The following is a 21328-nucleotide window of genomic DNA, read 5'->3' as shown; positions in this document are numbered from 1 at the left end:
GGAGAGAAGTATGGTGCAGTGGATCATCAAGATGCTGGAAAGGTCGACCCCCATGTTGAGTCAGAACATAGAAGCCAAGGTGGACTTTTTTTTTTTCTGTTGCGCAATTCTTGCAGAATCCAGCCTTTCAACAATTTTCATGCAATCCAATGATTCCAGTATTCCACACCGCTGCCTGCCTGCCTGTGCCTACGTACTCCGTGGCAAGCTAATAAGATAATGGCAAGCTAAAGCACGCACGTCTCCGATGCGCTGCTTGCATGGCTAATAAAATATACTCCAGCAGAGCAATAATGGGAGCCCGTTGAGATCCTGGTCAGCTAAGCAATATGGGAAGATAATGCCTGTGGGCGCGAGGCGAGACTCAGCTGCACCACTATTTTAGTCCTACCTGCCATAGTGCCATGCATATCCCTCTGTCAGCGGCAGCGATGCAAATACCTCTTGATTGGTTGCCGGCAGCCATAGGGCCTTGCTCACGCGGGCCTGCACCAGTGGAAACGGGCGCGAGTTATTTCCCAGCCCATGCAGGCCAAGGAGCGTAAAATAGATTTGTTTGCACCCTCACATACAGGCCCGGGCGCAGCCGTGCAGCCAACCAATCAGAAATGCAGGCGCAGTCAACGCTTGTGAGGAGCCTGAGCGTTGGGAGCTGGGAAACCAATCACACGGTATATAGTGTCCATGGGGGATCGAGCCAGCTAGCCGCTCGGATGTGCCGCCGCCGGCGTCCTGCGTGCGTTGCGTGCAGGCAACTTTTTACTCCTGTGATGAATCCGGATCCTGCTCGATCCGGTGTCATCGGATCTCATCCCATGTCTGTCTCTCTTCGATAGTCCGATCCAGGATCAGCTCGCTGCGTGCGTCGATAAAGCAACCACCGCAACTTCACAGCGGCACCAACAGTCACGAGTCAGAGAGCAAGCATCCAAGTGCAGCAGATGGCGTCGGTTTTTATTTTGACGCTGCCGAAACCTATGCCAGGACAGGACAGTGGAAAGGCGGAGGTGATGACGACGCCGTCGACGCGAGGGATTGTGTACTTGTGTTATGCCAGCACATCGCGCACGGCGTCCCGTCGCGCGGCGTGTCGTTCCCGCCGGCTTCGCTCTCCGTTCCGTTTCCCGTGCGTGCGTCGTCCTCCCTGGTTCTCCCGAGGCGGGGCCACGCCCACGCTGACGCTGGCTGGATCCCACCCGCCCGCATTATCGTCCAGATACCACGACACCTCGCTCCCGCCACGCCGTGGGGCCCATGTTCACGCCCACCTCCCCTGTCCGCATGCTCCGCCTCCTCCGCACGAATCGCGGCGCGCAATCGACAAACTTCATGCCTCCACGTCTCAGCCGGGAACGCTATAATTAGGCCTGCCACCGCCTGCTCGCCTCGCAGAAGCCGCAGCCACGCCCCCACACCAAGCCGTATCGTCTTCTCCCTCTTGTCCGGTTCGGGTGGTCCGCGGTCGGGGTGAGTGAGTGAGCAGCTTTGCTTCTCCATCTCCCCGTTCCCTTCCCTCCCCAGCCCCCCGGCCCGGCGGCGGTACGTGACCCTGACGCCGCAGCGCTAGCTAGCTCGCCGGAACGGCAGGTGGCGGCGCGCGACCTGAGAGCACAGCAGCACCGGACCGGCTCAGGCAGGCGACCGGCAGAAAAGATGGCGGGAGCAGCAGCTGTGGAGACGGCGGCGGCGGCGGCAGCGGCCAACGGAAAAGCGTGCTGCCACGCCGCCAAGGGGCCCGGGTACGCCACGCCGCTGGAGGCCATGGAGAAGGGCCCCAGGGAGAAGCTCGTCTACGTCACCTGCGTCTACAACGGTGCGTGCTTCCTCTGCCTCACCATGCCTGTAGGACTGTAGCCAGGAGGATCCTGCTGCGGACATATGGGGACGTGCGCGTAGATCTTGGATGATTAGTCAGGAGCTCATCAGCGAGCAATTCAATTCGTAACGTTTATTTAGTACAGGATAGGTGGGGTGAAATTGGAAAGCGACCCTTTTATATAATTTAGCCGAGGCTGCACCGGACAAGAATTGTTCCCGCATGGATCCCCAATGGTTTTGGAACTCGATTAAATAGGCCTTTCTCCATGTCGTTTACAGATGAGATGATACTTTCTGTTTCCATAGTTTAAGACTTTACAGGGGTTCACATGGTTTCTACTTTCTACTCCGGGGAACGCCTGCACACAAACCATGTGAACACTGCAGAGATTAGATGTTCGCCTTGTTGTGAATTTTGTATTCATGGGTGCAGTGGGCTACACATGAATTATGCAGGCACTGGAATTAACAAGCCGGATTACCTTGCGACGGTGGATTTGGATCCCAGCTCTCCTACATACTCCCAGGTGATCCACAGGCTCCCGGTCACCCACATCGGCGACGAGCTGCATCACTCTGGCTGGAACTCCTGCAGCTCCTGCCACGGTGACCCATCGGCCAAGCGCCGCTTCCTGATCCTGCCTTCCTTGCTGTGAGTACTGCATCAAATAAATTGAGATGATCAGATGAATATATCAGCTGTCTTACTCGACTGCTGAACTCAGGACTGAGAATCTGTGGTGCCGCTTCAATGGCTATTTGCAGGTCAGGCCGTGTGTATGTCGTCGACACAGCGACAGACCCAAGGGCGCCATCCTTGCATAAGGTGGTTGAGTCTGAGGACATTGCTGAGAATACTGGGCTTGGGTTCCCTCACACGTCTCATTGCCTTGCGTCTGGCGACATTATGATTTCTTGCCTTGGGGACAAGGAGGGGAATGCAGCTGGCAATGGCTTCCTGCTGTTGGATTCAGAGTTTAATGTCAAAGGACGGTAAGTTCTTAACGTTTAGGCCCATCGCTGTTGAAGTGTAACATGTTACTATGCCCAATTACAGAGCATAGCCTGTTATTGTTGAATCACATCATGCTGTTATACACTTTGCCATGTCACAGTAACATAAGAGCACACGATCCAGACTTGTATGATGGGTGTGATTCATGTAATGTGCTCTAAATTAACTGCAGATGTATGGTAAAATTGCTTGACATGTGAAAAACAGACAGATTCATTATGATGATCTCAGTGTCTTTATTACTTATTAAGTTTCTGCTACATGCAGTTGGGAAAAGCCAGGTCACAGTCCCTTGTTTGGATATGACTTCTGGTACCAGCCTCGCCACAAGACGATGATCAGTTCGTCATGGGGAGCCCCTGCAGCGTTCAGGACAGGTTTCGATCTTCAACATGTCCAGGATGGCCTGTATGGAAGGCACCTGCATGTGTACGACTGGCCTGGCGGTGAGCTCAAGCAGACACTTGATCTAGGTGACACTGGACTCCTTCCCCTTGAGGTAATATAATATTAAATAAGTTGAAGCTGCTGCAAGAATAATTTGGCATCGGTCTATATATTTTTACCTTTGAGCTATCATGGTTTCTTTGTAAATGCTACCGGAATATATGGTGCTTCCACCTGTTGTGACATGTTTCTCTGTTTGTTTGTTTCCCCTGCAGGTGAGGTTTTTACATGATCCATCAAAGGACACTGGCTATGTTGGCTGTGCTTTAACAAGCAACATGGTGAGATTTTTCAAGACCGCGGATGGATCGTGGAGCCATGAGGTTTGTTCATGCTACATGATAAGTTCTTTCCCACTTAATGGGCTTGATTTTCCAACTTGCTTACATTCCTATTGCTGTGCTTGCAGGTTGCTATCTCTGTGAAACCACTGAAGGTCCGCAACTGGATTCTGCCGGAAATGCCAGGATTGATAACTGATTTCGTCATCTCTCTTGATGACCGTTATCTCTACTTTGTAAATTGGCTTCATGGCGATATTAGGCAGTACAACATTGAGGATCCCGCAAAGCCTTTCTTGGCTGGACAAGTATGGGTTGGTGGTCTTCTTCAGAAGGGCAGTGATGTCGTCTATGTTACTGATGATGGTCAGGAACAGCAGTACAATGTGCCTCAAGTCAAGGTAATCTCCCCTCTTAAAACCTTCTAAAATACAAGATTTTCATAATTATTACGGTTTGGGTTTTAGTGGTGGTTACGGTTTGTTCATTGTGAAGTTACTACAATCCATTTCTACAAACCTTTTTTTTTTGCATTGCTAAGCTAGACTACTGGCACACTTGAATCCTAACGAAACAATATGGAAATACAATGGAATTTTGATTACTCTGACTCACTGCATGTTTCTTTATAATCAGGGTCATCGACTTAGAGGTGGGCCACAGATGATTCAGCTGAGCTTGGATGGCAAGAGGATATACGTGACAAACTCACTTTTCAGCCGATGGGATGAGCAGTTTTTCGGTGATGATCTTGTCAAGAAGGGCTCCCACATGTTGCAGATCGATGTCGACACCGAGAAAGGAGGCCTGGCTGTCAACCCCAACTTCTTCGTCGATTTTGGCACCGAGCCTGATGGTCCTGCCCTGGCCCACGAGATGAGATATCCTGGTGGGGACTGCACCTCTGATATATGGATCTGAGGTCAAGGATTCGGCGTAATTAACAGGCTGCTGGAGAATCCCTGTTGTTGTATGCACTGTAATTAACATGGTATCCGTGCGGTGTTCTGTCTTGTACTGCGACTGTTGCCAGTGGAATAAGGCATGGTTTCATGAGAACTCTAGATTAATAAAAGAAGTCCTGATTCTAAATTTTCTGATTGTCACTGCTCTGGTTTCTTTATGTTATGTGTCGTGAGGTTTCTGGTTTCTTTCTGTCAGAGGAGTATCTTTTATCACTCGGTACGATTTGACAATGTTCGCCAACCTCCTCAAGCTTGTGAATTGTGATGATCTACGGCACTGAAATGGACATGCTCCTCAACCTCCTCAAGCTTGTGATCTACTGCTTGCATTGTTCCAGAATCCATCAGGTCTCTGCGCGATAGCGCAAGCGCCAAGTGGCTCAAATGCAGCGGAGAGCCAGATAAACTTCATATCCTACAACAAACCCCAGCGAAACTCTAAACGCGGAACATTTCATCCGACCATCTCAAGCAAGCAAGGGTTTGGTGTTGAGGTGCGAGGAGGTTACTTGGGCTTGTTCGATTAATCTCCTGTCACAAGGATTGGAGGGGATTTATCTTGCAAAAGATAAAATTTAGAATCTCGTCACAACTCACAAGGATTGCAGGGGATTTTACTTGCAGAGGATAAAATTTAGAATCTGCATCACTAATCCCCGCTCAACAAACCCAAGGCGTGCGCTGGCTTGCACCAGGTTCACGTTGTCGCGCGGAGCTCTCTATCTGCTCCACAGAGGCGTGCTCCAGAAGCGCGCGGGCCTTGCGCTCCTCGGCCGTAGCTGGTTGCGGGAACCCCCGAAGCAGGGATGCCGCGACGGCAGTGTTCTGACTCGCGCGAGTGAACAGTGAGGACTCTGGGCGTCCTCCATGATTCGCCGGTTGTCGACTTGTCGTCTTGGGGCACATCTCTGGGTGATGAACCCGGATACTCTGCTCTGTTTGAACGAAACGAAGTTTTTAAAAACCACAATATATTTTAGTCATGACAATACTATATTTTTGTAAATTAAGATTTAGATCTAAGTTTAGAATACTTTAAAACAACTACGAATACTTTAGTTTTGAAAACATATATTTTAGATGGCTTACCAAGTAGGGTCGGGAAAAAAGCTTCGGCACGGCGAGCCGGCTCGAGCTCGTTGTGGCTCAGGTAGGCTCGAGCCGGCTCGCGAGCTGCGGGCGAGCCGAGCCAGCTCGCACAAGCTCGCGAGCCAAGCCCAGCGCGTGCACGTATATCAGCGGCCCAATACGAATAGGCCACAACCGCCCAAAGCCCGGCGCGTGCACCTGTGTCAGCTGGTGTGATCTCAGACGAGACATGCTCGTGAGCCGGACCCGAGCCGATCCGAGCCTATTTTGGTAGCTCAGTGTACCGACGAGCCGAGCCAGGCTCGAGCCGTTTCACCTCCGAGCCGAGCCGAGTCTGGCTCGGCTCCGCTCGTTTCCAGCCCTATTACCAAGTACCATCATATACCTTCTGGCCGAACGGCCTCCCAGCTGAGCAAGCTAGTGAGGTGGAGCGACCGACCAAGTCCCCGTCGAGCAAGCCAGCGAGACAGAACGATCGATCAAGTCCCCAGCAAGCAAGCAGGTATGCGAATCTGCTGACCAAGTTTCTGCATCCACGAGGTGGAAACCTAAACCCAATGATACGGGCCCACATCCACAGCAACAAGACATGTCATCACCACACCACGACTAAACGTGCGCACATTACACGAGACAAGCCCCAGGGAGACCTATAGATATGAGTCCCAATAACTAGTGCATACGTCGGAAAGGATGGGACAACACGTCGCGTACAACCGCGTCCAGGGACAAAATCACGGGACCTGCCACGCAATGCCACTAGGACGTCGGCGATAGACTCGCTACAGGAGACAACGTGGAGAATAAAGTCGTGACAGGAGTACGACCACACACAAGAAAAGAGCCCCAGTTCGTTGACCCAGGCGGATAAGGCCCCTCCAATCTCTCTCTGCTCTCTCAGGCTCTCTTTATCTTCAGCAAGAAGTGGGCCCCACTGTAAGGCTTCTCCCTTGAGATATAAAAGGGATAAGTCCACCCTTCAAGGGACACACAAGCACACCAGTTGTAACACGCTCCACAATAATATTACAACCAACACTACAATGAACTAGGGCGCAAGCCTGAACCAGTATAAACCCACCGTCTCAAATCCATCGCTTGAGTCCTGGCGGCTCACCTTTCGGAATGAGTCCACACTAGCTTTCCCTCCGAACATAAATTTTATTGTCCCCTGGTTTCCGAAACTACGACAGTTGGCACGCCAGGTAGGGGACCGCTCGCGTGCCAAGAGTCATTTTCCACTCCGATGGCCATTTCATCGGCATTTGCCAAGGGTGAAGCTTTCACCCCTAGAAGCTACGTCAAGTTTGGCTCCCTCGACTTCCTTGCCACCACCACGGGCGAACTTCGCCTGGCCGGCCTCGACGAGCCTCTCGCCGCAAGCCTAGCGCCCAAGCGCTTCGCCAGGAGAAGGGCAGAAAAGCGATGACACAAGAAGCGCGTCTGAAAGTCGCCTAGAGGGGGATGAATAGGGCGAATCTGAAATTTATAAACTTAAGCACAACTACAAGCCGGGTTAGCGTTAGAAATAAGAACGAGTCCGAGAGAGAGGGCGCAAAACAAATCGTGAGCGAATAAAGAGTGAGACACGATGATTTGTTTTACCGAGGTTCGGTTCTTGCAAACCTACTCCCCGTTGAGGTGGTCACAAAGACCGGGTCTCTTTCAACCTTTTCCCTCTCTCAAACGGTCCCTCGGACCGAGTGAGCTTCTCTTCTCAATCAAACGGGAACCAAACTTCCCGCAAGGACCACCACACAATTGGTGTCCCTTGCCTTGGTTACAATTGAGTTGTTCGCAAGAAAGAATGAAAGAAAGAAGCAATCCAAGCGCAAGAGCTCAAAAGAACACAACAAATCTCTCTCACTAATCACTAAAGCTTTGTGTGGAATTGGGAGAGGATTTGATCACTTTGGTGTGTGTCTAGAATTGAATGCTAGAGCTCTTGTAAGTAGTTGGAAGGTGGAAAACTTGGATGACTTGAATGGGGGGTGGTTGGGGGTATTTATAACCCCAACCACCAAACTAGCCGTTTGGTGAAGGCTTCTGTCGCATGGCGCACCGGACAGTCCGGTGCGCCAGCCACGTCACCTAGCCGTTGGGTTCCGACCGTTGGAGCTCTGTCTTGTGGGCCCGCCTGGCTGTCCGGTGGTGCACCGGACAAGTCCTGTAGACTGTCCGGTGTGCTACCCGCGCGTGCTTTGTCCTCTGCGCGCGCAGGCGCGCATTTAATGCGTTGCAGTCGACCGTTGCACGCGAAGTAGCCGTTGCTCCGCTGGCTCACCGGACAGTCCGGTGTTACACCGGACAGTCCGGTGAATTTTAGCGGAGCGGATTCCTGAAGCTGGCGAGTTCAGAGTCGCTCTCCCTTGGGGCACCGGACACTGTTCGGTGGTACACCGGACAGTCCGGTGAATTATAGCGAAGCGCCTCTGAGAATTTCCGAAGGTGAAGAGTTCAGCTTGGAGTCCCCTGGTGCACCGGACACAGTCCGGTGGCACACCGGACAGTCCGGTGTGCCAGACCAGGGAGCACTTCGGTTGTCTCTTGCTCTTTTTGTATGAACTCATTCTTGGTCTTTTTATTGACTTATTGTGAACCTTTGTGATAGTCGCCTAGAGGGGGGTGAATAGGGCGAAACTGAAATTTACAAATATAAACACAACTACAAGCCGGGTTAGCGTTAGAAATAAAACCGAGTCCACGAGAGGGTATAAAACAAATCGCAAGCGAGTAAAGCGGTGAGACACAATGATTTGTTTTACCGAGGTTCGGTTCTCGCAAACCTACTCCCCGTTGAGGAGGCCACAAAGGCCGGGTCTTTTTCAACCCTTTCCCTCTCTCAAACGGTCCCTCGGACCGAGTGAGCTTCTCTTCTCAAATCACTTGGGAATCAAACTTCCCGCAAGGACCACCACACGATTGGTGTCTCTTGCCTCAATTACAAGTGAGTGTTTGATCACAAGAAAGAATGCGAAAGAAAAGAAGCGATCCAAGCGCAAGAGCTCAAATGAACACTACAAATCACTCTCTCTAGTCACTAAGGCTTTGTGTGGAGTTGGGAGAGGATTTGATCTCTTTTGGTGTGCTTTGCAATGAATGCTAGCTCTTGTATAGTGGTTGGAAGATGGAAAACTTGGATGACTTGAATGTGGGGGTGGTTGGGGTATTTATAGCCTCAACCACCAAACTTGACCGTTGGTGGAGGCTGTCTGTTGTATGGCGCACCGGACAGTCCGGTGCACACCGGACATGTCCGGTGCACCAGCCACGTCACCAATACCGTTGGGATTTGACCGTTGGAGATGTCCGGTGCACACCGGACATGTACTGTTCAATGTCCGGTGCGCCAGTATGGGCGCGCCTGACTCCTACGCGCCTCTGGCGCGCATTAAATGTGCGCGCAGGTAACCGTTGGTGCGAAGTATCCGTTGTTCTGCTGGTTCACCGGACAGTCCGGTGTACACCGGACATGTCCGGTGAATTATAGCGGAGCAGCCGCTGCGTTTTCCCGAGGCTGGCGAGTTCCGGAGGCCGCTCTTCCTTGGAGCACCGGACACTGTCCGGTGTACACCGGATAGTCCGGTGATTTATAGCGGAGTGCCTCTGAAAATTCCCGAAGGTGGCAAGTTTGAGTTGGAGTCCTCTGGTGCACCGGACACTGTCTAGTGTACACCGGACAGTCCGGTGCCCCAGACCAGAGGTGCCTTCGGTTGTCCCTTTGCTCCTTTGTTGAATCCAATATTTGATCTTTTTATTGGCTAAGTGTGAACCTTTTACACCTGTATAACTTATACACTAGAGCAAACTAGTTAGTCCAATTGTTTGTGTTGGGCAATTCAACCACCAAAATTATTTAGGAACTAGGTGTAAGCCTAATTCCCTTTCAATCTCCCCCTTTTTGGTGATTGATGCCAACACAAACCAAAGCAAATATAGAAGTGCATAATTGAACTAGTTTGCATAATGTAAGTGCAAAGGTTGCTTGGAATTGAGCCAATATAAATACTTACAAGATATGCATGGATCGTTTCTTTCATTCTTAATATTTTGGACCGCGCTTGCACCACATGTTTTGTTTTTGCAAACTCTTTTGTAAATCCATTTCAAAGTTCTTTTGCAAATAGTCAAAGGTAAATGAATAAGATTTTGCAAAGCATTTTCAAGATTTGAAATTTTCTCCCCCCTGTTTCAAATGCTTTTCCTTTGACTAAACAAAACTCCCCCTAAATGAGATCCACCTCTTAGTGTTCAAGAGGGTTTTGATATATTATTTTGAAATACCACTTTCTCCCCCTTTTGAACACAATAGGGTACCAATTGAAAATACTCTTTGAAAAACTAAGTTTTTGAAATTGGTGGTCGTGCGGTCCTGTGCTTTGGGCTCATACTTTCTCCCCCTTTGGCATGAATCGCCAAAAACGGAATCATTAGAGCCCTCTGAAAGGGAAATGTGCCCTTGGGCCATTTCTAAGTATTTTGGTGATTGAGTGCAAACACAAGTGCCTAAATGTGAAAATATGCCCATGGATGAACAAAGTGCAAATCACAAGTTAAGGTATGTTTCTAAGCCTTAGTACATTGGTTTTGTGTACTAATATTCTTGTCTAAGTGTTAGAAACAGAAAGAAGAAGAGAAGAGAAGACTTGGCTGTGTACAGCCAAAAGGCCGTTTCGGTCTGGGGCACCGGACTGTCCGGTGGTGCACCGGACAGTGTCCGGTGGTGCATCGGACAGTGTCCGGTGCACCAGGCTGCCTCGGCCGAACAGGCCGCTCTCGGGTTTTTCTCCGGCGACTTCGGCTAAAATTCACCGGACTGTCCGGTGTGCACCGGACTGTCCGGTGAGCCAACGGTCGGCCACGCGATCAGCGCGCGACACGTGGCCGAGACCAACGGTCGGAAGGATGCACCGGACTGTCCGGTGTGCACCGGACTGTCCGGTGCGCCAGATCTGCAACGGTCGGCAACGGTCGGCTTCGCCATTTAAGGAAAGGAATCGGGCACCGGACACTGTCCGGTGTGCACCGGACTGTCCGGTGCGCCCGACGACAGAAGGCAAGAATAGCCTTCCTGATGTGCTCTCAACGGCTCCTAGCTGCCTTGGGGCTATAAAAGGGACCCCTAGGCGCATGGAGAAGACATCCAAGCATTCCAACAACCTTTCTAAGCACCAAGACATTGATCTAGCGCATTCGATTCATTGTGATAGCATATAGAGCTCTTGTGGAGTTGTGTACTCTCTGATTTGTGTTGCGAGCTCTTATTGCTGCTTGTGTGCGTGTTGCTGTGATCTTTTGAAGTCTTGTGTGCGTTGCTCATTTCCCCCTTTGCTCCGTGATTCTCTGTGAACATCTTTTGTAAGGGCGAGAGGCTCCAAGTTGTGGAGATTCCTCGCAAACGGGATTGAGAAAAGAAAAGAAGAACACTGTGGTATTCAAGTTGATCATTGGATCACTTGAGAGGAGTTGAGTGCAACTCTCGTCCGTTGGGACGCCACAACGTGGAGTAGGCAAGTTTTGTACTTGGCCGAACCACGGGATAACCACCGTGTCAACTCTGTGATTGCTTTCTTGTGGTTATTGTGTTTTGACTCCTCTCTAGCCACTTGGCCATACCTGTGCTAACTCTTAACAAGTTTTTGTGGCTTAAGTTTTTTGAAGTTTTACAGGATCACCTATTCACCCCCCCCTCTAGGTGCTCTCAATTGGTATCAGAGCCGTTCTCTTCACAAAGGGACTTACCGCCCGAAGAGATGGATCCTAAGGGGAAAGGAATTGTGATCAACGACAAGGAGAAGGAGTCCTTCGTCAACGAGCCAAGGGATGACAAGTCCAACAACTCGGGCTCGGGACACAAGCGAAAAGATGGGAAGAAGAAGAAGACAAGACGCATCAAGGAGATCGTCTACTACGACAGCGATGAGTCCTCTTCTTCCCAAAAGGACGACGACAACGACTACAGGAAGACGGTTAATTCGAACTTCTCATTTGATTATTCTCGTATTCCACATAGTTCGAATTCGCATTTACTTTCCATTCCTCTTGGTAAACCTCCACATTTTGATGGGGAGGACTACGGATTTTGGAGTCACAAAATGCGTAGTCATTTATTCTCTCTCCATCCAAGCATATGGGAGATTGTAGAGAATGGAATGAAATTTGATAGCTCGGATAGCCCTATGTTTATCAATGAACAAATTCATAAAAATGCACAAGCTACTACTGTTCTCTTAGCATCTTTGTGCAGGGAAGAGTACAATAAGGTGAGCGGCTTGGACAATGCCAAGCAGATATGGGACACCCTCAAGATCTCTCACGAGGGGAACGACATCACCATGCTCACCAAGATGGAGTTGGTGGAGGGCGAGCTTGGACGATTCGCCATGATAAGGGGAGAAGAGCCAACTCAAACTTACAACCGGCTCAAGACCCTTGTCAACAAGATAAGGAGCTATGGAAGCACGCGGTGGACGGACCACGACGTCGTCCGCCTAATGCTAAGGTCCTTCACTGTTCTTGATCCTCATTTGGTGAATAATATTCGTGAGAATCCCAGGTACACCAAAATGTCGCCCGAAGAAATTCTTGGAAAATTTGTAAGCGGGCGGATGATGATCAAGGAGGCAAGGTACGTCGATGACGCGTTGAACGGTCCAATCCACGAGCCTCAACCCATTGCTCTCAAGGCATCAAGGAGCAAGGAGGCACTACCAAGCAAGGTGGCGCAAATTGAGGCGGCCGGGCTTAATGATGAAGAAATGGCTCTCATCATTAAGCGCTTCAAGACGGTGCTAAAGGGTCGCAATGGACAGCCGAGCAAGACTAAGACCAAGGGGAAGCGATCATGCTTCAAATGCGGTAAGCTTGGTCATTTTATTGCTAACTGTCCTGATAATGAAAGTGACCAGGAAAAGGGGAACAAAAGGGAGAAGAAGAAGCACTACAAGAAGGCAAAGGGCGAGGCGCATCTAGGCAAGGAGTGGGACTCGGATTGCTCCTCTTCCGACTCCGACAATGAAGGACTCGCCGCCACCGCCTTCAACAAATCAACCCTCTTCCCCAACGAGCGCCACACATGCCTTATGGCAAGGGAGAAGAAGGTATGTACTCGCAACTCTACCTATGCTTCTTCAAGTGAGGACGAATCTAGTGATGAGGATGAAGTAGATTATTCATGTTTGTTCAAGGGCTTAGATAGATCTAAGATAGACAAAATTAATGAATTAATTGATGCCTTGAATGAAAAGAATATACTTTTAGAAAAGCAAGAGGATTTGTTGTATGAAGAACATGATAAGTTTGTAGAGGCTCAAAAATCTCTTGCATTAGAAATTAAGAGAAATGAAATGCTTGCTTGTGAAGTATCAACATGCCATGATTCTATTTCTAACCTAAAGAGCGTAAACGATGATTTAAATGCTAAACTAGTAGAAGCAAATAAATCCAACTCTTGTGTTGAACATGTTGAAATTTGCACTAGGTGTAAGGATGTTGATATTAATGCCTGTAGTGAACACTTAGTTTCCATTTCAAAATTAAGTGATGAAGTGGCTAGTCTTAATGCTCAACTTAAGACTAGCAAAAGTGATTTTGAAAAACTAAAGTTTGCTAGGGATGCCTACATGGTTGGTAGACACCCCTCAATTAAGGATGGACTTGGCTTCAAGAGGGAAGCCAAGAACTTAACAAGCCATAAGGCTCCCATTCCCGCCAAGGAAAAAGGGAAGGCCCCTATGGCTACTAGTGCTAAAAGGAACCATGCATTTTTGTATCATGATAGAAGACAAACTAGAAATGTAAGTCATGATGCTTTTGATTCATATGTTTATGATTCTCATGCCATGTTTGCTCCTAGTTCCTCTTATGTGTATGATAGAAATATTACTAGGAGAAATATTGTTCCTAAAAGAAATGCTATTCATCATGTGCCTAGAAGGAATGTTATTCGTGCTCCTAGGAAAGTAGTGAATGAACCTTCTACAATTTATTGTGCTTTGAATGCTTCATTTGCAATTTGTAGAAAGGATAGAAAAGTAACTGCTAGGAAGTTAGGGGCAAAATGCAAAGGTGATAAAACTTGCATTTGGGTCCCTAAGGAAATTGTGACTAACCTTGTAGGACCCAACAAGAGTTGGGTACCTAAGTCCCAAGCCTAAATTTGCCTTGCAGGTTTATGCATCCGGGGGTTCAAGCTGGATTATTGATAGCGGATGCACAAACCATATGACGGGGGAGAAGAAGATGTTCACCTCCTACGTCAAGAACAAGGATTCCCAAGATTCAATCATATTCGGTGATGGGAATCAAGGCAAGGTAAAAGGGTTAGGTAAAATTGCAATTTCTAATGAGCACTCCATATCTAATGTGTTTTTAGTAGAGTCTCTTGGATATAATTTGCTATCTGTTAGTCAATTATGTCATATGGGGTATAACTGTCTATTTACAAATGTAGATGTGTCTGTCTTTAGAAGAAGTGATGGTTCACTAGCTTTTAAGGGTGTATTAGACGGCAAACTTTATTTAGTTGATTTTGCAAAAGAAGAGGCCGGTCTAGATGCATGCTTAATAGCTAAGACTAGCATGGGCTGGCTGTGGCATCGCCGCTTAGCACATGTGGGGATGAAGAACCTCCACAAACTTCTAAAGGGAGAACATGTGACAGGGCTAACCAATGTTCATTTCGAAAAAGATAGACCTTGTGCAGCTTGTCAAGCAGGGAAACAGGTGGGAGGAGCACATCACAGCAAGAATGTGATGACCACTTCAAGACCCCTGGAGCTGCTGCATATGGACCTCTTCGGACCCGTCGCCTATCTGAGCATAGGAGGGAGTAAGTATGGTTTAGTTATTGTTGATGACTTTTCCCGCTTCACTTGGGTGTTCTTTTTGCAGGATAAGTCTGAAACCCAAGGGACCCTCAAGCGCTTTCTCAGGAGAGCTCAAAATGAGTTTGAGCTCAAGGTGAAGAAGATAAGAAGCGACAACGGGTCCGAGTTCAAGAACCTTCAAGTGGAGGAGTTCCTTGAAGATGAAGGAATCAAGCACGAGTTCTCCGCTCCCTACACACCACAGCAAAATGGTGTGGTAGAGAGGAAGAACAGGACGCTCATCGACATGGCGAGGACGATGCTAGGAGAGTTCAAGACCCCCGAGTGCTTTTGGACGGAAGCCGTTAACACTGCTTGCCACGCCATCAACAGGGTCTACCTTCATCGCCTCCTCAAGAAGACGTCGTATGAGCTACTAACCGGTAACAAACCCAATGTATCGTACTTTCGTGTATTTGGGAGTAAATGCTACATTCTAGTGAAGAAAGGTAGAAATTCTAAGTTTGCTCCCAAAGCTGTAGAAGGGTTTTTATTAGGTTATGACTCAAATACAAAGGCGTATAGAGTCTTCAACAAATCATCGGGTTTGGTTGAAGTCTCTAGCGACGTTGTATTTGATGAGACTAATGGCTCTCCAAGAGAGCAAGTTGTTGATTGTGATGATGTAGATGAAGAAGATGTTCCGACGGCCGCTATACGGACCATGGCGATTGGAGAAGTACGGCCACAGGAACAAGATGAACGAGATCAACCCTCTTCCTCAACTATGGTGAATCCCCCAACTCAAGACGATGAACAGGTTCATCAACAGGAGGCGTGTGATCAAGGGGGAGCACAAGATGATCTTGTGGTGGAGGAAGAAGCGCAACCGACACCTCCAACCCAAGTTCGAGCGATGATTCAAAGGGATCATCCCGTCGACCAAATTCTGGGTGACATTAGCAAGGGAGTAACTACTCGATCTCGATTAGTTAATTTTTGTGAGCATTACTCCTTTGTCTCTTCTATTGAGCCTTTCAGGGTAGAAGAGGCCTTGCTAGATCCGGACTGGGTGTTGGCCATGCAAGAGGAGTTAAACAACTTCAAGCGCAATGAAGTTTGGACACTGGTGCCTCGTCCCAAGCAAAATGTTGTGGGAACCAAGTGGGTGTTCCGCAACAAACAGGACGAGCACGGGGTGGTGACGAGGAACAAGGCTCGACTTGTGGCAAAAGGTTATGCCCAAGTCGCAGGTTTGGACTTTGAGGAGACTTTTGCTCCTGTGGCTAGGCTAGAGTCAATTCGTATCTTGCTAGCATATGCCGCTCACCATTCTTTCAGGTTGTTCCAAATGGATGTGAAGAGCGCTTTCCTCAACGGGCCAATCAAGGAGGAGGTGTACGTGGAGCAACCCCCTGGCTTCGAGGATGAACGGTACCCCGACCATGTGTGTAAGCTCTCTAAGGCGCTCTATGGACTTAAGCAAGCCCCAAGAGCATGGTATGAATGCCTTAGAGATTTCTTAATTGCTAATGCTTTCAAGGTTGGGAAAGCCGATCCAACTCTTTTTACCAAGACTTGTGATGGTGATTTGTTTGTGTGTCAAATCTATGTCGATGACATAATATTTGGTTCTACTAACCAAAAGTCTTGTGAAGAGTTTAGCAGGGTGATGACGCAGAAATTCGAGATGTCGATGATGGGCGAGTTGAACTACTTCCTTGGGTTCCAAGTGAAGCAACTCAAGGACGGCACCTTCATCTCCCAAACGAAGTACACGCAAGATCTGCTAAAGCGGTTTGGGATGAAGGACGCCAAGCCCGCAAAGACTCCGATGGGGACCGACGGACACACCGACCTCAACAAAGGAGGTAAGTCTGTTGATCAAAAAGCATACCGGTCAATGATAGGTTCTTTGCTTTACTTATGTGCTAGTAGACCGGATATTATGCTTAGCGTATGCATGTGTGCTAGATTTCAATCCGATCCTAAGGAATGTCACTTAGTGGCGGTGAAGCGAATTCTTAGATATTTGGTTGCTACGCCTTGCTTCGGGCTCTGGTATCCAAAGGGGTCTACCTTTGACTTAGTTGGATACTCAGACTCCGACTATGCTGGATGTAAGGTCGATAGGAAGAGTACATCGGGGACGTGCCAATTCTTAGGAAGGTCCCTGGTGTCATGGAACTCTAAGAAACAAACATCCGTTGCCCTATCCACCGCTGAGGCCGAGTACGTTGCCGCAGGTCAGTGTTGCGCGCAACTACTTTGGATGAGGCAAACCCTCCGGGACTTTGGCTACAATCTGAGCAAAGTCCCACTCCTATGTGACAATGAGAGTGCTATCCGCATGGCGGAGAATCCTGTTGAGCACAGCCGCACAAAGCACATAGACATCCGGCATCACTTTTTGAGAGACCACCAGCAAAAGGGAGATATCGAAGTGTTTCATGTTAGCACCGAGAACCAGCTAGCCGATATCTTTACCAAGCCTCTAGATGAGAAGACCTTTTGCAGGCTGCGTAGTGAGCTAAATGTCTTAGATTCGCGGAACTTGGATTGAATTGTAGCATACATGTGTTTATGCCTTTGATCATGTTCATTCTGCATTTTGTTGTTTATAGTGGTGTTCAAGTTGTACAAACACTCCCTAGACCTCACAAGTCCGTTGCAAAGTGATGCACAATTTTAGGGGGAGATGTGTTACAACTTGACCCTTTGAGACTAACCATATGCTTGAGTTTGTCTCGAAGGAGAATTGAAAGGGAAAAGGTGGACTTGGACCATGAAAGACTTCCACTGCACTCCGATGAGAGGGTAACAAATTCCAAGTTCATCTCATGAACTCTTATTGCCATTTGATCTTAATTGAAGATTTTTGTGAGGCAATGGGGCTAAAGGGCCAAGATTGATCCCATTTTGGTGCTTGATGCCAAAGGGGGAGAAAATAAAGGCCAAAGTGATAAATGGATCAGCTACCACTTGAGAGATTTTGAAAACAGTAGAATAGAGCTTTTTGTTTTAGCAAAACTCTTTTATTGTGTCTCTTTTGCCAAAAGTTGGCTTCTTGTGGGGAGAAGTGTTGATTATGGGGGAGTTTTTGAAATCTTTGATCAATCTCTTTTGGAATGACTCTCTTTATACTTCAACATGTGTGTTTGACTTAGAGATAGAGATTTGAATTTGATTTGCAAAAACAAACCAAGTGGTGGCAAAGGATGATCCATATATGCCAAAATTGAATAAAACTCAAAGTCAGTTTTTATTTGAAGTGATTTTGCACTTGTTCTAGTTGCTTTATGTTGTGTTGGCATAAATCACCAAAAAGGGGGAGATTGAAAGGGAAATGTGCCCTTGGGCCATTTCTAAGTATTTTGGTGATTGAGTGCAAACACAAGTGCCTAAATGTGAAAATATGCCCATGGATGAACAAAGTGCAAATCACAAGTTAAGGTATGTTTCTAAGCCTTAGTACATTGGTTTTGTGTACTAATATTCTTGTCTAAGTGTTAGAAACAGAAAGAAGAAGAGAAGAGAAGACTTGGCTGTGTACAGCCAAAAGGCCGTTTCGGTCTGGGGCACCGGACTGTCCGGTGGTGCACCGGACAGTGTCCGGTGGTGCACCGGACAGTGTCCGGTGCACCAGGCTGCCTCGGCCGAACAGGCCGCTCTCGGGTTTTTCTCCGGCGACTTCGGCTAAAATTCACCGGACTGTCCGGTGTGCACCGGACTGTCCGGTGAGCCAACGGTCGGCCGGGCCAACGGTCGGCCGCGCGATCAGCGCGCGACACGTGGCCGAGACCAACGGTCGGAAGGATGCACCGGACTGTCCGGTGCGCCAGATCTGCAACGGTCGGCAACGGTCGGCTTCGCCATTTAAGGAAAGGAATCGGGCACCGGACACTGTCCGGTGTGCACCGGACTGTCCGGTGCGCCCGACGACAGAAGGCAAGAATAGCCTTCCTGATGTGCTCTCAACGGCTCCTAGCTGCCTTGGGGCTATAAAAGGGACCCCTAGGCGCATGGAGAAGACATCCAAGCATTCCAACAACCTTTCTAAGCACCAAGACATTGATCTAGCGCATTCGATTCATTGTGATAGCATATAGAGCTCTTGTGGAGTTGTGTACTCTCTGATTTGTGTTGCGAGCTCTTATTGCTGCTTGTGTGCGTGTTGCTGTGATCTTTTGAAGTCTTGTGTGCGTTGCTCATTTCCCCCTTTGCTCCGTGATTCTCTGTGAACATCTTTTGTAAGGGCGAGAGGCTCCAAGTTGTGGAGATTCCTCGCAAACGGGATTGAGAAAAGAAAAGAAGAACACTGTGGTATTCAAGTTGATCATTGGATCACTTGAGAGGAGTTGAGTGCAACTCTCGTCCGTTGGGACGCCACAACGTGGAGTAGGCAAGTTTTGTACTTGGCCGAACCACGGGATAACCACCGTGTCAACTCTGTGATTGCTTTCTTGTGGTTATTGTGTTTTGACTCCTCTCTAGCCACTTGGCCATACCTGTGCTAACTCTTAACAAGTTTTTGTGGCTTAAGTTTTTTGAAGTTTTACAGGATCACCTATTCACCCCCCCCTCTAGGTGCTCTCACCCTCGAAGTCCTTTCTTCCCCTTTGGTCATAAATACATGAGTTAAGATTATACCAAAGACGAAGTCCTTTTGCTCTCTCCCCCAAAGATGGGGAGTGGCACGGAGCGACGGCGAAGGATGAGTTACGGAGTGGAAGCCTTTGTCTTCGCCGAAGACTCTAATTCCCTTTCAATACATCTATGACTTGGTTTGAAATAGACTTGAAGACACATTAGTCATAGCATATGAAAGAGACATGATCAAAGGTATGCAAATGTGCTATGTGTGCAATTTAGCAAAAGAAATTGCGCGAATCAAGAATATTGAGCTCATGCCTAAGTTTGTTAAAAGTTTGTTCATCAAGAGGCTTGGTAAAGATATCGGCTAATTGATCTTTAGTGTTAATATATGAAATCTCGATATCTCCCTTTTGTTGGTGATCCCTTAAAAAGTGATACCGAATGGCTATGTGTTTAGTGTGGCTATGCTCGACGGGATTATCCGCCATCTTGATTGCACTCTCATTATCACATAGCAAAGGGACTTTGGTTAATTTGTAACCGTAGTCCCGCAGAGTTTGCCTCATCCAAAGCAATTGCGCGCAACAATGGCCTGCGGCAATGTACTCGGCTTCGGCGGTGGAAAGAGCGACCGAATTTTGCTTCTTTGAAGCCCAAGACACTAAGGATCTTCCCAAGAACTGGCAAGTCCCCGATGTGCTCTTCCTATTGATTTTGCACCCTGCCCAATCGGCATCCGAATAACCAATCAAATCAAATGTGGATCCCCTAGGATACCAAAGCCCAAACTTAGGAGTGTAAGCCAAATATCTCAAGATTCGTTTCACGGTCGTAAGGTGAGCTTCCTTAGGGTCGGCTTGGAATCTTGCACACATGCATACGGAAAGCATAATATCCGGTCGAGATGCACATAAATAGAGTAAAGAACCTATCGTCGATCGATATACCTTTTGATCCACGGACTTACCTCCCGTGTCGAGGTCGAGATGCCCATTAGTTCCCATGGGTGTCTTGATGGGTTTGGCATACTTCATTCCAAACTTGCTTAGAATATCTTGAGTGTACTTCGTTTGGCTTAGGAAGGTGCCTTCTTGGAGTTGCTTCACTTGAAATCCTAAGAAATACTTCAACTCCCCCATCATAGACATCTCGAACTTTTGTGTCATGATCCTACTAAACTCTTCACAGGTAGATTCGTTAGTAGACCCAAATATAATATCATCAACATAAATTTGGCATACAAACAAATCATTCTCAAGTGTTTTGGTAAAGAGCGTAGGATCGACCTTTCCGACTTTGAAGCCATTAGCAATAAGGAAATCTCTAAGGCATTCATACCATGCTCTTGGGGCTTGCTTGAGCCCATAAAGCGCCTTAGAGAGTTTATAGACATGATTAGGATACTCACTATCTTCAAAGCCGAGAGGTTGCTCAACATAGACCTCTTCCTTGATTGGTCCATTGAGGAAGGAACTTTTCACGTCCATTTGATAAAGCTTAAAGCCATGGTAAGTAGCATAGGCCAATAAAATGCGAATTGATTCAAGCCTAGCTACGGGTGCATAGGTTTCACCGAAATCCAAACCTTCGACTTGGGAGTATCCTTTGGCCACAAGTCGAGCTTTGTTCCTTGTCACCACACCATGCTCATCTTGCTTGTTGCGGAAAACCCATTTGGTTCCTACAACATTTTGATTAGGACGTGGAACTAAATGCCATACCTCATTCCTAGTGAAGTTGTTGAGCTCCTCTTGCATCGCCACCACCCAATCCGAATCTTGGAGTGCTTCCTCTATCCTGTGTGGCTCAATAGAGGAAACAAAAGAGTAATGTTCACAAAAATGTGCAACACGAGACCTAGTAGTTACCCCCTTATGAATGTCGCCGAGGATGGTGTCGACGGGGTGATCTCGTTGGATTGCTTGGTGGACTCTTGGGTGTGGCTGCCTTTGTTCCTCATCCTCCTTGTCTTGCTCATTTGCATCTCCCCCTTGATCATTGCCGTCATCTTGAGGTGGCTCATTTGCTTGATCTTCTCCTTCATCATTTTGAGCCTCATCCTCATTTTGAGTTGGTGGAGATGCTTGCGTGGAGGAGGATGGTTGATCTTGTGCATTTGGAGGTTCTTCGGATTCCTTAGGACACACATCCCCAATGGACATGTTCCTTAGCGCGATGCACGGAGCCTCTTCAATACCTATCTCATCAAGATCAACTTGCTCTACTTGAGAGCCGTTAGTCTCATCAAACACAATGTCACAAGAAACTTCAACTTGTCCAGTGGACTTGTTAAAGACTCTATATGCCCTT

General features: G+C 48.1%; 1 protein-coding gene across 1 annotated transcript; it reads left to right on the top strand.

Moving 5' to 3' along the window:
- Positions 1-1404: 1404 nt before the first annotated feature.
- LOC100192654 (uncharacterized) lies at positions 1405-4650 on the top strand. Its single transcript, NM_001137866.2, has 7 exons — positions 1405-1813; positions 2275-2470; positions 2584-2811; positions 3101-3332; positions 3496-3603; positions 3690-3962; positions 4198-4650. The coding sequence occupies exons 1-7, from the start codon at positions 1654-1656 to the stop codon at positions 4480-4482; spliced, it is 1482 nt and encodes a 493-aa protein (NP_001131338.2). The 5' UTR covers positions 1405-1653; the 3' UTR covers positions 4483-4650.
- Positions 4651-21328: the final 16678 nt, after the last annotated feature.

This window comes from Zea mays, chromosome 3 (assembly GCF_902167145.1).
Source record: "Zea mays cultivar B73 chromosome 3, Zm-B73-REFERENCE-NAM-5.0, whole genome shotgun sequence".
Classification (NCBI taxonomy): Eukaryota; Viridiplantae; Streptophyta; class Magnoliopsida; order Poales; family Poaceae; genus Zea; species Zea mays.
This window is presented reverse-complemented; position numbering and strand designations above follow the sequence as displayed.